This window comes from Pristiophorus japonicus, chromosome 5 (genome assembly GCF_044704955.1).
Source record: "Pristiophorus japonicus isolate sPriJap1 chromosome 5, sPriJap1.hap1, whole genome shotgun sequence".
NCBI lineage: Eukaryota > Metazoa > Chordata > Chondrichthyes > Pristiophoridae > Pristiophorus > Pristiophorus japonicus.
In genome coordinates this window covers 107450039-107471876 of record NC_091981.1, presented here as the reverse complement: position 1 = coordinate 107471876, position 21838 = coordinate 107450039, and the positions used below count along the sequence as shown (strand labels likewise).

At 45.2% G+C, this 21838-nt stretch overlaps 1 protein-coding gene across 4 annotated transcripts in view; it reads right to left on the bottom strand.

The window, feature by feature from the left end:
- Positions 1-21838, bottom strand: part of chn2 (chimerin 2) — a 485758-nt gene that overhangs the window by 185249 nt on the left and 278671 nt on the right. For 2 of the 4 annotated variants that reach the window (XM_070880837.1, XM_070880839.1), the window contains exons 5-6: positions 14088-14119; positions 7563-7676 (exon numbers count right to left, since the gene is read on the bottom strand). In XM_070880837.1, the coding sequence (XP_070736938.1) occupies positions 7563-7676; positions 14088-14119 (146 nt within the window). Of the gene's footprint in view, positions 1-7170; positions 7194-7562; positions 7677-14087; positions 14120-21838 lie in introns of those variants that run through there. The other 2 variants (XM_070880840.1, XM_070880841.1) reach the window with 2 other exon arrangements.

The following is a 21838-nucleotide window of genomic DNA, read 5'->3' as shown; positions in this document are numbered from 1 at the left end:
AATTTGACAGCAAGCTGCATAAGTAGAAATTAGCGCAGGTGACCAAAAGTGGTATGTTTTAAGGAGCATCTCGAAGGAGGAAAGAGAGGTAGAGAGACGGAGAGGTTAAAGCAGAGAGTTCCAGAGCTTGGGGCCGAGGCAACAGAAAGCACGGCCACCAATGGTTGAGCGATTACAATCAGAGATGCTCAAGAGGGCAGAATTAGAGGAGTGCTGACATCCCGGGGGGGTTTTGGGGCTGCAGGAGATTACAGAGATAGGGAGCAGAAAGGCTATGGAGGGATTTGAAAATAAGGATGAGAATTTTGAAATCAAGGCATTGCTTAACTGGAAGCCAATGTAGGTCAGCGAATACAGTGGTGATGAGTGAGCGGGACTTGGTGCAATATAGGACACGGACAGCCGAGTTTTAGATCACTTCTAGTTTATGTAGGGTAGAATATGAGAGGCCAGCCAGGAGTGCTTTGGAATAGTCAAGTCTAGAGGTAACAAAGACATGGATGAGGGGTTCAGCAGCGGATGAGCTGAGGCAAGGGCGGAGACGGGAGATGTTACGGAGGTGGAAATAGGCGGTCTTAGTTATGCTGTGGATATGTGGTCGAAAGCTCATATCAGGGTCAAATATGACACCAAGGTTGCCAACAGTCTGGTTCAGCCTTAGACAGTAGTTTGTGAGAGGGATGGAGTCAGTGTCTAGGGAAGGGAGTTTGTGGCGTGAACCGAAAACAATGGCTTCGGTCTTCCCAATATTCAATTGGAGAAAATTTTTGCTCATCCAGAACTGGATGTCAGACAAGCAGTCTGACAATTTGGAGACTGTAGGGGGGGTCCAGAGAAGTGGTAGTGAGGTAGAGCTGGGTGTCATCAGCATACATGTCGAAACTGACGCTGTGTTTCCAGATGATCTCACTAAGGGGCAACATGTAAGATGGGAAATAGGAGGGGGCCAAGGATAGATCCTTGGGGAATACCAGAGGTAAAAGTGCAGGTGCGGGAAGAGAAGCCATTGCAGGTGATTCTCTGGCTACGATTAGATAAATAAGAATGGAACCAGGCAAGTGCAGTCCCACCCAGCTGGACGACAGTGGAGAGGCATTGGAGAAGGATAGAGTGGTCAACTGTGTAAAAGGCTGCAGACAAGTCAAGATGGACGAGGTGGGATAGTTTTTCTTTGTCACGGTCACAAAGGATGTCATTTATGACTTTGATGAGAGCCACTTCGGTAGAGTGGCAGGCACAAAAACCGGATTGGAGGGATTCAAACATGGAATTGCGGGAAAGATGGGCACGGATTTGAGAGGCAACAACACGGTCAAGGACTTGAGACGAAAGGGAGATTGGAGATGGGGCGGTAGTTTGCAAGGACGGAGGGATCGAGGGTTGTTTTTTTTTGAGGAGAGGGTTGATGACGGCAGTTTTGACGGAGAGGGGGACAGTACATTAGAAGAGAGAGCCATTAACAATGTCAGCTAACATGGGAGCCAGAAAATTAAGTTTTGTGGTCAGCAGTGCGGTGGGAATAGGATCAAGAGAGCAGGAAGTGGGTCTCATGAGTTCGGAAAGATCATGAGGGGAGATCGGAGAGAAACTGGAGAAAGATGCGAGGTCAGGGATAAGGCTTCTTTCAAGGAAGTTTGGCCCAGTGGGCTAGGGGAAGAAACGGACGGGGCAGAGGCAGCCGAACGGATGGTCTCAATCATAGAGACAAAGTTGTCCATGAGCTCCTCACATTTATTGTCGGAGGTGAGGGTGGAGACTGGGGAGAGGGGTTTAAAAAGACGGTTAGCCATGGAGAATAGAAGCCGCGGTTTAGCTTTACATTCCAGAATGATTCTGCAATAGTGTGCGATTTTGGCAGACGACAGCAGGACTCGGTAGTGCTTTATGTGGTCCTGTCAAATCTGGCAGTGAATGGCTAAACCAGTTTGTCCGCCATATCCATTCAAGTCTACTTCCCTTGGACTTAAGGAAGCCAAGATCAGGGCTGTACCAGGGGGGATGGCCAAGGCGAGAGAGAAATTGTTTTAACAGGAACGAGGGCAAAGGTGGTGGTGAGAGTGTGATTGAGCAGATTGGTAGCTGCAGAGATGTCATTGATGCCTGCTCCTGGTATGCCCTGCTGCACTCCCACTGAACCAAAATTGGTGTCCCAGCTTGATAGTGATGGAGGAATGAGGGATGTGCCAAGCAAAGAGGTTACAAATTCTGTTGGTATACAATTCTGCTGCTGCTGAGGGCTGCTACATCTCTCCTTAGTCTGACCCACTTAGCATGGCGGTAGTGCCACATTCGACGATGGAGGGTATCCTCAATGTGAAAAAGATTTTGTCTTCACAAGAACCTGATGCAAGTCCGTTCTGGCAAGTACATCCTTCAGGAATTGTGCAGCTCAGTCAACTGTAGCACAACCAAGCCACTCTTGCTGGACATTGAGATCACCCATCAAGAATACATCTTATGCCATAGTGCTACCAGCTGGTGTTAAGTGTCCCTCAGTGCTACCTGCTGGTGATGGTTATGAGTGAGTACTGATTTATCAATTGATAGATAGTAGTAGCTAGAAATCAGCAGGAAGCTTCCTTGGCCTTGTTTGACATGAAACCAGGAGACTCCATGGGGTCCAGAGTCAATGCTGTGTACATCCAATGCTACAGTATAAAACTGTGCCTCTGCTGCCAGCGAGTCTATCCTGCGCTAGGATAAGACATATCCAAGAAGTGTCATGGGGAATTTGGGATGTTGGCTGATAAATATGACTCTGTGAATATAATTATGTCAAATGATTGTTTGGCTCGTTGTGGGAGAACTCTCCCAACTTGGACATTAATCTGCAGATGTTAGTGAGGAAGTCTTTGCATGATCAACTGTGCTAGGATTAGAAACATAGAAAATAGGTGCAGGAGTAGGCCATTCGGCCCTTCTAGCCTGCACCGCCATTCAATGAGTTCATGGCTGAACATGCAACTTCAGTACCCCATTCCTGCTTTCTCACCATACCCCTTGATTCCCCTAGTAGTAAGGACTCCATCTAACTCCTTTTTGAATATATTTAGTGATTGGCCTCAACAACTTTCTGTGGTAGAGGATTCCACAGGTTCACCACTCTCTGGGTGAAGAAATTCCTCCTCATCTCGGTCCTAAATGGCTTACCCCTTATCCTTAGACTGTGTCCCCTGGTTCTGGACTTCCCCAACATTGGGAACATTCTTCCTGCATCTAACCTGTCTAACCCCGTCAGAATTTTAAACGTTTCTATGAGGTATCCTCTCATTCTTCTGAATTCCAGTGAATACAAGCCCAGTTGATCCAGTCTTTCTTGATAGGTCAGTCCCGCCATCCCGGGAATCAGTCTGGTGAACCTTCGCTGCACTCCCTCAATAGCAAGAATGTCCTTCCTCAAGTTAGGAGACCAAAACTGTACACAATACTCCAGGTGTGGCCTCACCAAGGCCCTGTACAACTGTAGCAACACCTCCCTGCCCTGTACTCAAATCCCCTCGCTATGAAGGCCAACATGCCATTTGCTTTCTTAACCGCCTGCTGTACCTGCATGCCAACCTTCAATGACTGATGTACCATGACACCCAGGTCTCGTTGCACCTCCCCTTTTCCGAATCTGTCACCATTCAGATAATAGTCTGTCTCTCTGTTTTTACCACCAAAGTGGATAACCTCACATTCATCCACATTATACTTCATCTGCCATGCATTTGCCAACTCACCTAACCTATCCAAGTCGCTCTGCAGCCTCATAGCATCCTCCTCGCAGCTCACACTGCCACCCAACTTAGTGTCATCCGCAAATTTGGAGATACTACATTTAATCCCCTCGTCTAAATCATTAATGTACAATGTAAACAGCTGGGGCCCCAGCACAGAACCTTGCGGTACCCCACTAGTCACTGCCTGCCATTCTGAAAAGTACCCATTTACTCCTACTCTTTGCTTCCTGTCGGACAACCAGGTCTCAATCCATGTCAGCACACTACCCCCAATCCCATGTGCTTTAACTTTGCACATTAATCTCTTGTGTGGGATCTTGTCGAAAGCCTTCTGAAAGTCCAAATATACCACATCAACTGGTTCTCCCTTGTCCACTCTACTGGAAACATCCTCAAGAAATTCCAGAAGATTTGTCAAGCATGATTTCCCTTTCACAAATCCATGCTGACTTGGACCTATCATATCACCTCTTTCCAAATGCACTGCTATGACATCCTTAATAATTGATTCCATCATTTTACCCACTACCGATGTCAGGCTGACCGGTCTATAATTCCCTGTTATCTCTCTCCCTCCTTTTTAAAAAAGTGGGGTTACATTGGCTACCCTCCACTCCATAGGAACTGATCCAGAGTCAATGGAATGTTGGAAAATGACTGTCAATGCATCCACTATTTCCAAGGCCACCTCCTTAAGTACTCTGGGATGCAGTCCATCAGGCCCTGGGGATTTATCGGCCTTCAATCCCATCAATTTCCCCAACACAATTTCCTGACTAATAAGGATTTCCCTCAGTTCCTCCTCCTTACTAGACCCTCCGACCCCTTTTATATCCGGAAGGTTGTTTGTGTCTTCCTCAGTGAATACCGAACCAAAGTACTTGTTCAATTGGTCCGCCATTTCTTTGTTCCCCGTTATGACTTCCCCTGATTCTGACTGCAGGGGACCTACGTTTGTCTTTACTAACCTTTTTCTCTTTACATATCTATAGAAACTTTTGCAATCCGTCTTAATGTTCCCTGCAAGCTTCTTCTCGTACTCCATTTTCCCTGCCCTAATCAAACCCTTTGTCCTCCTCTGCTGAGTTCTAAATTTCTCCCAGTCCCCGGGTTCGCTGCTATTTCTGGCCAATTTGTATGCCACTTCCTTGGCTTTAATACTGTCCCTGATTTCCCTTGATAGCCACGGTTGAGCCACCTTCCCTTTTTTATTTTTACGCCAGACAGGAATGTATAATTGTTGTAGTTCATCCATGCGGTCTCTAAATGTCTGCCATTGCCCATCCACAGTCAACCCCTTCAGTATCATTCGCCAATCTATCCTAGCCAATTCACGCCTCATACCTTTCAAAGTTACCCTTCTTTAAGTTCTGGACCATGGTCTCTGAATTAACTGTTTCATTCTCCATCCTAATGCAGAATTCCACCATATTATGGTCACTCTTCCCCAAGGGGTCTCGCACAACGAGATTGCTAATTAATCCTCTCTCATTACACAACACCCAGTCTAAGATGGCCTCCCCCCTAGTTGGTTCCTCGACATATTGGTCTAAAAAACCATCCCTTATGCACTCCAGGAAATCCTCCTCCACCGTATTGCTTCCAGTTTGGTTAACCCAATCTATGTGCATATTAAAGTCACCCATTATAACTGCTGCACCTTTATTGCACGCACCACTAATTTCATGTTTGATGCCCTCCCCAACATCACTACTACTGTTTGGAGGTCTGTACACAACTCCCACTAACGTTTTTTGCCCTTTGGTATTCTGCAGCTCTACCCATATAGATTCCACATCATCCAAGCTAATGTCCTTCCGAACTATTGCCTTAATTTCCTCCTTAACCAGCAATGCTACCCCACCTCCTTTTCCTTTTATTCTATCTTTCCTGAATGTTGAATACCCCTGGATGTTGAGTTCCCAGCCCTGATCATCCTGGAGCCACGTCTCCGTAATCCCAATCACATCATATTTGTTAACATCTATTTGCACAGTTAATTCATCCATCTTATTGCGGATTCTCCTTGCATTAAGACACAAAGCCTTCAGGCTTGTTTTTTTAACACCCTTTGTCCTTTTAGAATTTTGCTGTACAGTGGCCCTTTTTGTTCTTTGCCTTGGGTTTCTCTGCCCTCCACTTTTCCTCATCTCCTTTCTGTCTTTTGCTTTTGTCTCCTTTTTGTTTCCCTCTGTCTCCCTGCATTGGTTCCCATCCCCCTGCCATATTAGTTTAAATCCTCCCCAACAGCACTAGCAAACACTCCCCCTAGGACATTGGTTCCGGTCCTGCCCAGGTGCAGACCGTCCGGTTTGTACTGGTCCCACCTCCCCCAGAACCGGTTCCAATGCTCCAGGAATTTGAATCCCTCCCTGCTGCACCACTGCTCAAGCTACGTATTCATCTGCGCTATCCTGCGATTCCTACTCTTACTATCACGTGGCACTGGTAGCAATTCCGAGATTACTACTTTTGAGGTCCTACTTTTTAATTTAGCTCCTAGCTCCTTAAATTCGTTTCGTAGGACCTCATCCCTTTTTTTACCTATGTCGTTGGTACCAATGTGCACCACGACAACTGGCTGATCTCCCTCCCTTTTTAGAATGTCCTGCACCCGCTCCGAGACATCCTTGACCCTTGCACCAGGGAGGCAACATACCATCCTGGAGTCTCGGTTGCGGCTGCAGAAACGCCTATCTATTCCCTTTACAATTGAATCCCCTATCACTATCGCTCTCCCACTAGATTGCTAGAGTCTTGTCCTAATCTGATGCATGAGTAATTGCCAATAGGCTTGTCCAATACTTCTCTTAATATTCTATTCTGTAACAGGCATCTAACAATTGACTACCTTGCTAGGCCACTTCAGCGGCTATTAAAAATCAACTATATAGTGTGGGACTGGAATCGCATGTAGACCAGATTAGGTAGGGCTTTCAGTGAACCAGTTAGGTTTTTACAATAAAATGGTAACTTTGATGATTATTTTGTCCTGGTGCTAGGCCATAAATTACAAGATTTATTGAATTCAATTTTACAACTTCCCATAGTGGGATTTGAACTCGTGACTTCTGGGATACCAGTTCAATAATATAACCACTACATTTACTAGGTTAGTTCCTTATGTCAGACACTGGCCTGACCATGGGGGAAACAAGACCTATAGGCTAGACCTGGTGTGAATGGATGGAATACAAATACCAACAAAACCTAGTAGTAAAAATATGATAAGCTGAGTAAAGTTGAAAATATTGTTGCTTTGGTGCATAGTTCTAATATTATTCTATGAGGTGCTGCTCACAATTTGGTATACACCATAGTTCTGTCATGTTTTTACATTACCGTTAATTTTGTAAGAAAAAAAAGTCTTCAAGCCCACAAGAGATCAAGAGATATGAAGAAGTCTGAGCACTCTGCAGCTCACTTTAAATTGGAGTGCATAGCTTACTTTTTATGTCCAGTTCCAATCGATCTTGTGCCTCTGCTGTGATTTACTGTTGTCCTGATCTGCACTGGGAAATCTGCAGTACGTTGTGCATGCACACAAGAACTGAGTCATGGTGGCTCAAGGGGTGTCCTGGGAGGAGTGCAAAAAATTTGAAATCTGCTGATTGGCAGACACGAATACAAACAGCACAAGTAAGGAATAAAAAGACAGAAAACTTGGACAGTTGGCATCGATGGGAGCAACTACGAGAATAATCTAAAATATAAATATCTAGAGTAAGAAATGTAAAGAAACCCAAAAATGTAACAATCATTACCCCTAGTTTTTTTTTAGAAAATAGAAAAGTTCAATATAATTTGTTCAGTTCATCGACATTAGGAACAGAAACTGACCTCAGAGCCAATGTATTGCTGCCAGGCTGACGTTGGCTCTCCCTGATGAGATAAGCTCCCTCAACTCCACTAAGCAGTTCATCAGCCTGCTCACGAGATATCATCCCATGGAACCTGAGAGGAGAAACCACATCAGTTTTCAGTACAGATTGCAAAACTGTGTTTTAACCAAATTGCATGCAGTTTCAGTATATTCCCTGCACCCCAATGTGCCAACATTACTATAAATACACTTTAGGCCCAAGCATATATAATTCAAAGCAACATCAACAAACTACATACATTTAAAATTGAAAACATATGAAGCCAGAGTAATGACTGTATTTTGATGATAATATCACAGTGATCTCGTATAAAAATATAAGAACATAAGAAGATAAGAAATAGGAGCAGGAGAAGGCCATCCGGCTATTTGAGCCTGCTCAGCCATTCAACACAATCATAGCTGATCTTCTACGTCAAGTCCATCTTCCCGCACTATTCCCATATCCCTTGATTCCCTTAATATCCAAGAATCTATCAATTTCTGTCCTGAATATCCTCCGAGCAACTATCCAGTCAAGTCCTGTAAGAATTTTATATGTTTCAATGACATCACCTCCCATTCTTCTCAATTCTAGGTAATATTGGCCTAGTCTCCTCAATCTCTTCTTGCAGACAATATCCCCTTCTCAGACAAATATATCCTTCCTTAAGTCGGGAGACCAAAGCTGTACACAATACTCCAGGTGTGGTCTCACCAGGGCCCTTTATAATTGCAGTAAGCCTTCTTTACTGTTATACTCCAATCCTTTTGTAATGAAGGCTTGCATACCATTGCTTTCTAATTTATTGCTGTACCTGCATGTTAATTTTCAGCAATTTGTGTACAAGGACACCCAGGTCCCTCTGAATACCAACATTTTCCAATCTCTCACCATTTAAAAAATACTGTTTTTCTATTTTTCCTACCAAAATTTTCCTACATATCTCCACATTAGATTCCATCGGCCATGTTCTTGCCCACTCACTTAATATGTCTATATCTCTCTGCAGCCTCCTCACAATTTACTTTTCTACCTAGCTTTGTATCATCACCAAACTTGGATACTGTACCTCGGTCCCTCATCTACATCATTGACACAGATTATAAATAGCTGAGGCCCAAGGGAAGTGGAGCTGAGTCCAAGATCATATCAGCCATGATCTTATTAAATGGTGGAGCAGGCTCGAAGGGCCTAATGGCCTACTCCTGCTCCTATTTCTTATGTTCTTAAGCACTGATTCTTGCAGTACTCTACTCACCGGCAACCCAAAAATGACTTGCTTCTTTTGTTTTCTGTCTATTAACTAATCCTCAATCCATGCTAATAGATTGCCCTCATCCCATGACCCCATGAATCCTATTTTTGTGCAATAACCTTTTGTGTGGCACCTTATCGAATGCTTTCTGAAAATCCAAGAACCCGATATCCACTTTATCTACCCTGCTAGTTACAACCTCAAAAAACTCTTTAGATTTGTCTTAAATCTGTGCTGATTCTGCCCAATCATATTATGATTTTCTAAGTCCCCTGTTACTATGTCCCTAGTAATAGATTCTAGCATTTTGTCTACTACTAATGTCAAGCTAACTGGCCTATAGTTCCCCATCTTTCTTGAATAGCAGTGTTACATTTACTACATTTCTATCTGTGGGGATCGTTCTAGAATCTAGGGAATCCGGGACGATCACAACCAATGCATCCATTATCTCTGCAACCACATCTTTTAAAACCCTAGGATATAGACCATTAGGTCCATGAGAATCGTCAGCTGGTAGTCCCATTAATTTCTCCGCTACTATTTCTTTACCAATACTAATGTCTTTAAGTTCATCATTTTCACTAGACTCTTGGTTCACTGCTATTTCCAGAATGTTTTTTGTGTCTTCTTCTATAAGACAGACACAAAATATTTGCTTAATATCTCTGCCATTTCCTTGTTCCCAAATAAAATTTCTCCTGTCTCTGCCTGTAAGGGACCCACATTTACTTTTGCCAATCTCTTCCTTTTTGCATATCCATAGAAGCATTTACAATCCGTTTTTATGTCTTTTGCTAGTTTACTCTCATTCCCTTTTCTCTCTCTATCAATTTCTTGGTCATACTCTGCTGAATTATAAATTCCTCCCAATCCTGAGGCTTACTGTTCTTTTTGACAATATTATAAGCTTTTTCCTTCAATCCAATACTATCTTCAATTTCCCATTAGCCATGATTGGACCATTTTCTAATATAACTATCCAATTTTGCACCTACAAATCTGAGAAATGGTAAAGAAATTGAGGTACTGCCACGCAGATTGAAAAATAATTTCTATTTATTGCGGCCAGATTGTTGCTCGAAGTGTTTTAAAACTTTTACCAATAAAACCTTCAAAATGAGCGGTAATGGAATCACCAAACACTGAGTCACCAAAACCATAGGCCGTTGTGTGATGAGGTCACAATGACACAAATAACATGATAATTTTGCAAGTCATTTCATTTCATTTTGTTTATAAACACTGAAGCAACTTTGCTGAATATTTTTCTAAAAAGACAATGGGGCCAAAATTCAGGCCCGCCAGAAAGCAGGCAAACCTACCTTTTTTCAAAAAAAAAAAATGTTTTTTTACTGTCAGGTCTGACCAGGCGGACCGTTGATCCATTTTCTCCTCTTTGACAATTTGTTTGGAGCGGACCGGAAGTCGGTCAATAATGGGGGCGGCAGTGCGGCGGTAAGTGCTGGTGAAGGGCAGAAGTGGGAGGGTGGTGATGTCAGAGCGTGTGCGTCACCACATCTCTCCCCTCATTGAAAGCAGAGAGAAGCAGCGATTTGTTAGGTTCGGCCACTGGGCCACCAGGAAAGGTTCCTAACCCAAGAGGGTTCAGCCAGCTGTTGACGGCTCGGCTGAACCCGGGGCCATAATTATCCAGCCGATTGGGAAGTCGGCTGGTTAAAAAAAAACATGGTGGCCGCGGCAGTGCACCTTCCCCTTGAAAGGCCACCGCGCTGCCGTGGCTCACACACAAACAACAAGGTGCGACAGAAAAAGCTGTTGGGGGCACCGCGTGGAGTCTCGTGGATTGTTTTAGGTAAATTTCGCGCGGAGTGGGATGGAGGTGCGGGAGAGTGGCGGTGCGCGGTTTGATGGTGCGCTTGGGGCGGTTGGCAGCAGCGGGGCGGAAGTGGGGACCGCCCAAAAAATCCCCGAGCTGAATTTGGATCGTGGCGGCCAATGGACTGCAACGTGGCCGCCACTCGATTCCGCCGCATGGCTGCCGTAAAATGGCGGTAACGGGCCTTATCCGGACCTTGGATTTCGGCCCCAATCATTTTAACATTTTTCAAATGCTATTTTTGTTGCATCGATTAAAAAATGTTTTATTGTTTTAAATTAAGTAGCTTCAGAATATAGCTTTGCAATAAAACCAAACTAGACTTTGACACTTTCATAGCACATCTACAAATTACTGAGTTGCACTTTCTTTGAAAGTAACTGATCTGCCCATTTAGATCAATTTTGCAGATTGTAATTTTATTGATTTTTCAATAGGCAAAATAGAGCACAACAAAACATTGTCATTAAAAAGATTTTGATATATGATCTACATCTTGGAACCATACTGATAGGTTAACTCTTTAAAAAAAATGTCTAATTATCTGATTAGCTGAACGATTAATTTTTTAGATTTATAATATTTTGTTAATTACAACAGTCCATGCCTCCGATTGCTCACATTTATAGCAATTATTGCTGTATAAGTGAACTTATGATCTATTTAAAAACATACTTAAATCATATTTAATAAGTACCACTCATTTCGATACTTTAGTTTGAATTTACTTTCTATAAACAATAGGAACTAAGGGCTCAATTTAAAAAAATAAATAAAAATGCCACATTGCAGTAATGCCCATTAGTCGCGTTTGCAGGATAACCCGCAAAAAATGGAGGATGTGTTATCCCAAATCACAGTTCAGAGTATGCCATGTAAATATTTGTAAAATACAGGTCCGCCTTATTTGTTCATACAAACCCACTTTGAGCATGGAGTTAGCAAAGTGGCAGCATACAAGATCTACAGAAATGTAAATAGTCTTGTTCAAAGGAACAGAAACAGTACTTTCAATTGATTTGTGGCTCCAATGAGAGAAATTTTGCAAACATTTTACATGACTGACAAAAAAATTTTCTTGTGATAAGTATAGTTTTACAATCATGAGGGTCAGGGCTGTGGGAAGGTGCAGTTGTGGCTCTTTCTAACCCGACAGATGTTGGGTACTTAAATCAAAACCCAGAAGGTTTGGGCTGAGAAGAACAGGAGAGAGAGAATAATTAAAATGGAAAAGGAAAGAAAGAGAGTAAAGTGCTGTTGCAGTCTCTAACTTGTATCAATGTTACTGGTTATTACATTCTATTTTGTAAAGCTAACTATCTTTGGAACTTTGTCTGGAAGAAGTTGAAGATCTGTTATCCAGTACATATGTGGGTCTTTACAACAGTCAATTTGGTAACACCAAATTTGATTCTTCTGGGAATTTGAACATTTTTAACTAATTGTTGCAGCGTAACATATTATGGGCCCAAGTTTCCACAAGAAAAAAAATGGGTGCCCCTCCGAACTGGGCGCCCGTTTTTCGCGCCTAAAAATATCCTCGGTATTCTCCACCTACTTACAGGTCCTCTGGCCCTCGGCGCAGCCAGCACGAGCTGTGGGGGGGGGCGGAGCCAGGTCCCGGCGCTGAAAACAGTGCCGGGACCTCTGCACATGCGCGCTACAGTCGGCACGCAAGTGCAGTAGCTCCAGGCGCCGAACTGTGTGGGAGGGGCCCGAAGCACGCAGCCCCTAGCCCTGGCTGAATGGCCTCACTGGGGCTGCGTGGATAAGGCTCCTCCCACGGCCAGCTCCTGCTCCCCGCCCCCGACAACCGTTCCGACCAGACCCGACACCCGCTCCCCCGCCCAGACCTGACCCGACACCCGCTCCCCCCCCCCCCCCCCTGGTCTCTCTCTCTCCCTCCCTCCCTCCCTCCTCTCCCTCCCTCCTCTCCCTCCTCTCGTGTTGTGTTTTTATATAAATAAGTCAGTAACAAAGAAACCGACACAAGCATGGTTTGCTACAAAATGCAAACTTTTGAGAATTCAGTTCTTCTGTGCTGTCATATAAAACAGCTTCTACAAATGTTCCTTAAATAGGTCAAACAAGCCTTGCGAAGTGTATGAGAGACATGACAAGTGTAAAGTAACAACTAAAACTGATGATATTCTTGATCTGCTGCACTGTAACTTGAGGGGAATGCTCAGATTTATACATTATCGTTTTTGTGCTGTGATATAGAAATAGGCTCTGCTGCAATGTGGCAGAGAAATGATTTCTGGTGTGTCATAGCATAAAATTGCATTTTTACATCACAATGTTGGTAAAGAATGCAGGTTTGACATCATAACACTACTACAAACCAAACTTTATCATAAATATGAAACTCAATCATGCATAAACCGTGCTTCAAATAAACTAAATGGGCAAATGCATGGCAGATGCAGTATAATGTGAACAAATGTGAGGTTATCCACTTTGGTGGCAAAAACACGAAGGCAGATTATTATCTGAATGGTGACAGATTAGTAAAAGGGGAGGTACAAAGAGACCTTGGTGTCATGGTACATCAGTCATTGAAGATAGGCATGCAGGTATAGCAGGCAGTAAAGAAAGCAAATGGCATGCTGGCCTTCATAGCGAGGGGATTTGAGTATAGGAACAGGGAGGTCTTACTGCAGTTGTACAGGGCCTTGGTGAGACCACACCTTGAGTATTGTGTACAGTTTTGGTCTCCTAATCTGAGGAAGGACAGACTTGCTATTGAGGGAGTGCAGCGAAGGTTCACCAGACTGATTCCCAGGATGGCAGGACTGACATATGAGGAAAGACTAGATCGGTTAGGTTTATACTCACTGGAATTTAGAAGAATGAGAGGGGATCTCATAGAAACGTATAAAATTCTGACGGGACTGGACAGGTTAGATGCAGGTAGAATGTTCCTGATGTTGGGGAAGTCCAGAACCAGGGGTCACAGTCTAAAGATAAGGGGTAAGCCATATAGGACCGAGATGAGGAGAAACTTTTTTAACTAGAGAGTTGTGAACCTGTGGAATTCTCTGCCACAGAAAGTTGTTGAGTCCAGTTCGTTGGACATATTCAAAAGGGAGTTAGATGTGGCTCTTACGGCTAAAGGGATCAGGGGGTATAGAGAGGAGGCATGGATGGGGTACGGAGATTGCATGATCAGCCATGATCATATTGAATGGCAGTGCAGGCTCGAAGGGCCGAATGGCCTGCTCCTGCACCTATTTTCAATGTTTCTATGTTTAAATACATCACTGCTGCAGAACTGCTTATCCAATATCAATCTGATTTGCAGTTTAGCTTCTATCCCAATTCAAAAAAATATTTTCTGTTTTTTGGAATGATTTGCAAAACACAGAGTTAAATACAAACAAAATAGAAAATGGTTGACATACTCTCTTCCATAGTACTTTGGCCTGTTTTCAACCTGTAAGCAAAAGGACATCGTTACCAACATATACATAGATCAATCCTTGGCGAGAAAGGGAGCCAAAGTATAAATAAGGAAGCTGTCCAACCTGCTACCAAAGTGGTCCCATCAGCATCATATGTATTGCTATACTGAAACTTGTTTTAAATATACAGTGAAAATTCAAATGGCCTCATGAACATTTTATAAACATCTTTACTTTAACAACAAAACTACCTAAAAAATAAAATATTGTACGCATCTTGTAACTGAGTAACAAATGACAGTAGCAACTTTCAAAATACTTATTTCCTTCGTTATTATAGAAGACTACCTGCTGTATGTATTTATTTATGATTCTGCATATTATATACCTAGAGCAATAAACCCAAGTGTTAGGAAAATGCAGGGACCCACAACTTCTTTTCAATCTAACTTTAATACCGCACCGGAGTTGTACTCTGCCCTGGCATCAGATCTAGAAGAGACTATGGAGCTATATGGTCATTTTTGCATCACAGCAATGCAGAATGTGATTTAGACCCAAACAGCTAGAGTTCCCTCCTTAAACCTCTCCATCACTTTCTCTTCCTTTAAGATGCTCCTTAAAACCTACCTCTCTGACCAAGCTTTTAGTCACCTATTCCAATATCTGCTTCTTTGGCTCGGTATCAATTTTTGTTTGATTTTGCTCCTGTGAAGCACCTTAGGATGTTTTACTCTATTAAAGATGCACTATATAAGTGCAAGTTGTTGTTTCGTGCAGTGCACATTGGGTTTCATAACAAGATGACATTTCTATGAAACGCTTTGGTTTTAAAATGTTTTGTCAAATTAATTGCCATGTATTCACCTCAAACAACATTGATAGGTGTGCAGAATTATGAATGTGTCACCAACTGTATTTTTCCCAGAAGCACTATTCCACTTTGCTGGACCTTTGGAAATTAGAAGAATTTGCATTGAAAGAGTACCGTAGCTCACCGTCTGGGATGACCCAATGTGCTTCATAATAGATAAATTACTCTTGTGTTCTTATGTAAATGCAGACAATTTTTGCAGAGAAAAATCACAAACAGCAAATGAAGTGACTAACCAGCCAATCTCGGAATTGGTGGAAATGGTGGTGGCAGGCTCAAAAAGAGCAGTGGTATGGGGAGGAAAAAGGTGACAAACAGATGGTAATGGTGGTCCTAGAGACGTCACACAAGATCCAGAAGCAAAAGGAGCCATCATCACAATGCTAGCAAGGGGGTTTGAATGTGTCAGACGATACCAGTGTGGTTTGATAGTTGGTATTACTAACTAACTTAACAAAGATGGGTGAATAAAAATGATTAACTTTTCAATTCAAGATTATTCAAAATGCAATAAATAAAAGGTTGCCCAGTGGTTCAATGGGTTTGTATACTGTAAGGTTTTAGGAGTTCAATCTCTCCTACAAAAAGAAAACAATCTTGGAATGTACTTCCTGTTGAACGTCCAAATTTCACCAATAAATCTTGAAACTAGAAATGTAATTATATGTTAACATTACAATTTTAAAGTGTTCTCTGTTTACATTTACTGCATTTGAAATCCCAAGTGTAATGTTACAGAAAATCCACCAGGTGGCAATTGCCACAGAAATTTCTATCAAAAGATTTCAGATTATTAATAGTATAGATAGAGCAAAAGATTAATCAAAAGATTAATATATAGAGTTCGGGTCGGTTCGGTTTGTGTTGGGGGCGGGGGGAGGGAGGTCAGGTTCGGTTCAGGTCGGGGAGGGGGGGGGGGAAGGGAGAGGGAGGTCAGGTCGGGTGGGGGAGCGCGGGTCGGGTCCGGTCCAGTCCGGTCCGGGGGCGGGGGGGGGAGGAGGGGAGGGAAGCGGGAGGAGGGTCGGGGTCGGGTCCAGTCCGGTCCGGGGGCGGGAGTCGAGTCGAGTCGAGTCAAGTCGGGAGGAAGCAGGAGCTGGGCGTGGGAGGCAGCCTTATGCACGCAGCCCCAGTGAGGCCATTCGGCCAGGGCTCGGGGCTGCGTGCTTCGGGCCCCTCCCACACAGTTTTGGGCACCTGGAGCTACTGCACATGCGTGCCCACTGTAGCGCGCATGTGCAGAAGTCCCGGCACTGTTTTCAGCGCAAGGACCTAGCTCCGCCCCCCACAACTCATGCTGTGCCGCGCCCGGCTCCAGAGGACCAGCAGGGAGCCAGAGAATCTGTAAGTTTTTTTTAGGCGCACTTTGTGGCGCGAAAAACGGGCGTCCAGGTCGGGGCTGCGCCGTTCTTGGCGCGGCCCGAAACTTGAGCCCTGGGTATCTAAATGACTATACTTCACACCATTTGATGTCATTTCTGAGAGATGTTTGTTTGTAATCAATGATACATGAACTAAATTGGGAAGCCACTTATTTTTGTGTTATTTAAATCTTACTTGCAACAACCTGCCTGCATGTATCTGGCACCTTTAATGTAGAAAATATCCCAAAGAGCTTAACAGTGGGGGCTGGCAGAGGGAATGGGGAGAAGAAGAAAAAATATAGATAGAAGGAATATAGAAGATAAAGCCACAGTGGAAGAGCTAGGAGAGGTGACTGAAAGCTTGGTTAAAATTAGGTTTTTAAATTGGAGAGAGAATCAGAGAGGTTTTGGGGTTTAAACAGAGATTTCCAAAAAGTAAGGCCAAGAGTGACTGAAGGCTCTGCCATTAGAATCATAGAATGATTACAGCATGAAAGGTGGTCATTTGGCCCACTGATCTGTGCTGGTTCTCTGCTAAATGATGAGATGAAGTGAGGATGCAGGTAAAAGTTTGAGTAGTACAGGTTGAACCTCCCTTATGCACAACTCCCATATCCAGAGCCACCCCTCATCCAGAACCATTCCCGGCCACCGGGTAGCACATGGCAGAACTCCGACGTGAACAAATTGAAGTCCTTTCTCGTTGCCGTCTCCCACAATCGCTGGCCTGACCCAGTGATCCACCACCCCCCCCCACCCCCATAATCTCTCTGCTGCACTCCCAGCCCCAAACCAACAAACCTCGATATCCCCATGCTCAGTACCTATATCATCTAATTTAACGTGACCACCCATCGTCCGGAAAAAATCCCTTATCCAGAACAGGCCAGGTCCCGAAGGTTCCGATAAGGGAGGTTCAACCTGTACACCAATGCGCATAGGAGTAATGTAAGGTAGAGGAGATTGCAGAGATAGGATGGCTTGAGACCATGGAGGGATTTGAAAGTAAGGATCAGGATTTTAAACTTAATGTGATGAGGGAGCCAATGTGGGTCAGCAAGGAGCGACATGATGGGCAAGTGAGACAGAATACAGGCCACAGAGTTCTGAACAAGTTGGAGTTTCTATTGTAACCCCCAAAAGGAATTTCCTTCTTCAGCACTTTGCTGCAAGCAAATGAACTGTAGGTAAACTATTAGCAAACAAGTTTGGCAATGCAAAAATTCAGCCCTCTACACTAACAGTATATTTAGCAAAATCCAGCAAACAAAAAATACTCACTTGAAAAAGACCGAATCTTAGAACAATTTTTAGAAGCCTATTTCAGAAGCTAGGCCAGTGCATTAACCATAAGCTCATTTTATACAGGCAAGGTGTCTGCAGAGCCAGTGAGAAAAACACAAAATCAGACGTGGACCAATGTATATAGGGGCCGAAATTCAGCACCACTGGAAACCTGGCACTCCTCCCGACTTTTTGGGGTCATTACAGCCCGATCCATATTCAGCTCCAAAATTCAAAAAATAGATTGCAGCGCTAAGGAACCCTTCCAAAGTCCATCTTTCAGTGGTGTGGCTGTCTTAATTGGAGTGGAATACCCACGGAGAAATTCAGCGTGCAGGTAAATGTTTCTAATGAGCCAGTTGCCAGGATTTTCACCAAGGCCGACGGGGGAAGGAGTTGGATTGAAGGATGGCTGGCGTGAGACGAGGAAGCAGGGCAAATAGGTTTACGGATGTGAAGCTCAAGGCCCTCAAGTAAGGTGTGGAGGGTAGACGGCGAGTGATGTTTCCAGACGTGGGGAGACCAAGCAGACACGTCATAAATAATGCATTGAATGAGATAGCACAGGAGGAGTTAGGTACCTCCATATATCAGAGGACGCCAGTGCAGTGCAAGAAGAGATTCCATGACATCATCCAGCTTATGAAACTGCTGACCTTGCATCTGCATGACTCTCCTTCAACATGCCCTTATTTCCCATACTCACTGTTTAGTCACTCAAGCAGCATTTCATTGTTCACGCCTCTATACATAATGTGTGTGTTCTCACAATGGAGGCTCCCTTTCGTCACGGACAAACACTTGTGCACTCAGTTCTGATGCGTCATCAGTCGTACTCACCAACCATTCTTTCTTTTGCAGGCTAAACTGACATCAATAGAGCTGAGCAAAGGAGGACCGGGGGTGGCGACGCAGACACACAGGTGCTTACACCTTTAAAGCAGAGGGCTCAGGCAGTGGTCGGCAGCCTTGCTGCATTCCCTGTGACCAACAGTAGTGCTGACGCCGATATGGTAAGTAAGGCTCTCCTTCAATCCGCCAGCGCCTACTGTCCCTTTCCTTCATGGAAGTCTGTTATTTGCATCCTCCATGTCTTCGTCCCCCACCTCCCCCTCATGGCAGCCCTTCTCCCATTTATGCTTGCCGATGAGACACTGACTGGCAGCACAGCACAAACAGACACACCGACACACCACCTGCGAGACCAACTGCAGGTCTGAAGCACAGGCCTGTGGTCAGAAGCCCTCCAATCTCGACAAGCATTGATGAGATTAAGGCCTCAAGCGATGAAGAGGCCATTGTCAGCACTCCCCGGCTCATCCAGATGATGGAAGAGGAAGAAGAAGAGGAAGAAGAGGAAGAAGAGGAAGAAGAGGAAGAAGAGGAAGAAGAGGAGGAGGATGGCACAAGTGCGTCACTGCGTCCACCCACACGTGCCAGCTCAGATACTGGTGGGAGTGCGTGGTCTGAAGTAGTTGACGTGGTAGGTGGGGCGGCACTGGGTATTGCACTGGGGACTAGCAGGCTGCAGCATGGTGACGGGGCTAGGCAACCTCTCCGGGGGCAGGGGGGGCGAGTTTGCACCAGAGTTCTACCGACGAGGACTCAGATGATGCCATCGACATAGCGGCTTACGAAAGAAGGGTGGAGGCCATGCATTCCCAGATGTTGTGGGCATTGACAAGGGTGCCAGAGAGGCTGTCAGAAGTGGTCAGCAGTGTGGAGGAATCTGCCTCCCGCATAGTCGACAGCTCTGCGCACACCATGGAGTCCATCATTGCCAGTGTGCAGGCGATGGTGGACTCCCAGAGTGTCCATGCCGATCCACTTGAGACGCTGCAATCTGCAGGTGATGTAGCAGCTGCCATTTCGGCACAGGCACGAGTGAACAATCGCATCGGTGCTGGATTGGAGAGGTTGGCCATGGCCCTGGAAGCTCAGAATGCTCTTATGCTCGCTGAGCAACAGGTCACAGAACGTCAAACTGCTGCCATGGAGCGTCAAACTGCTGCCATCTCTGGTGGATTTGAGACTCTGGCTGCTCTCATGCAATCTCAGCTCGATGCCACCAGTGTTGCATTAGCGGCTGGGTCCACCACAGGCCGCGGGGGACCTTCCGGTGTCACGCCACAGCAGCAACCTGACCTCCCTCAGCTTGGTGGTGGTGGTAAGGTGCCGGCCCCGGGGAGTGACTCAGGCTCCTCGGACCAGGGTCCTGATGATATGCTCCTTCAGGATCACATCATTCCTGGCCCCAGACTTGTTACTCGCCAGTGTCTCCACGCATGGTTTCACCCAAGCCAAGCCAGTCTGCACCCGACCCTTCTAGGCCCAAAGGTGTTCGAGGGCGTCCGACAAAGACATCTATCTGTAGCTCTCTCACAACAACTACAGCAGTCTTCCCAGACCAATGATGCAGCCACAGGAGACACACTTAGGCATGGTGTTAGGGTAGGCACACGTGAGAGGTGTTCTAAGGACATGGCACAGGGGTAAAACATGATTATTGGTGTTAGTTGATGATAGTTTTTTGTTTATGTTGTGTTTTTGCACTGAATTGAATATTTTGATAAATCTTTATTTTTGATACTTATATCTGGTCAGTTGTTTCATTTGGGAGTGGGCAATTGTGCGTGAAGGCACTCATTGCGATAGCCACTGAAAGTGGGAGCTGAAGGGTCATGTGTGGATAGGATTATCTGAATCGAGCAGCTAAGACACAGCTGCACACCCCTTGCAGGGTTGTGCTGGGGACAATGCCTCCTAGTTCGGTGGCAACGGGGATCCTCCTCCTCCTCCTGTTGCACCGCCTCCTCCTCCTTCTCCTCCTCAGGTGATACTGCTGGCTCGACCTCCAGCGGATGTCCCCTCATGGTGGCCAGGTTGTGCAGCATGCAGCAAACCACGATGAATATGGAGACCCATTCAGGAGAGTACTACAAGGCGCCACCAGAGCGGTCCAGGCAGCGAAACCTCTGCTTGAGGATGCCTATGCACTGCTCGATGATACACCTGGTGCCACAATGAGCAGCATTGTATGCATGCTCTGGCGCTGTCCTGGGTTTCCACAGTGCAGTGAGCAGCCAAGTGGCCTGGGGATATCCCTTATCCCCAAGCAGCCAACCACAATCCTGATTCCGGCCAGTGAAGACGGCAGGTACACTGGTCTGGCGCAGAATGAACGAATCATGGCTGCTTCCTGGGTACCTCGCATCGGCTGCCAGGATCCGACGCTGGTGGTCACACACGTGCTGCACGTTCAGTGAGTGGAACTTCTTGCGGTTCACAAAGATCTCGGGGTGATGATGTGGTGCCCTCAGCCCAACGTGTGTGCAGTCTATCGCACCCTGCACCCTCAGGAAGCCTGCAATTCGGGCAAATCCGGCCAGCCTCTCCATCTGCTTGTCCCTTGACATGGGGAAAGAGATATACTACACCTTTCTCCTGTAGAGTGCATCGGTGACCTGCCAGATGTACTGATGTGCGGAGAAGGTGGCTCAACCGTGGCTATCTAGGGAAATCAGGGATAGTATTAAGGCCAAGGAAGTGGCATACAAATTGGCCAGAAATAGCAGCGAACCTGGGGACTGGGAGAAATTTAGAACTCAGCAGAGGAGGACAAAGGGTTTGATTAGGGCAGGGAAAATGGAGTACGAGAAGAAGCTTGCAGGGAACATTAAGGCGGATTGCAAAAGTTTCTATAGGTATGTAAAGAGAAAGAGGTTAGTAAAAACAAACGTAGGTCCCCTGCAGTCAGAATCAGGGGAAGTCATAACGGGGAACAAAGAAATGGCAGACCAATTGAACAAGTACTTTGGTTCAGTATTCACTAAGGAGGACACAAACAACCTTCCGGATATAAAAGTGGTCAGAGGGTCTATTAAGGAGGAGGAACTGAGGGAAATCTTTATTAGTCGGGAAATTGTGTTGGGGAAATTGATGGGATTGAAGGCCGATAAATCCCCAGGGCCTGATGGACTGCATCCCAGAGTACTTAAGGAGGTGGCCTTGGAAATAGCGGATGCATTGACAGTCATTTTCCAACATTGACTCTGGATCAGTTCCTATCGAGTGGAGGGTAGCCAATGTAACCCCACTTTTTAAAAAAGGAGGGAGAGAGAAAGCAGGGAATTATAGACCGGTCAGCCTGACCTCAGTGGTGGGTAAAATGATGGAATCAATTATTAAGGATGTCATAGCAGCGCATTTGGAAAATGGTGACATGATAGGTC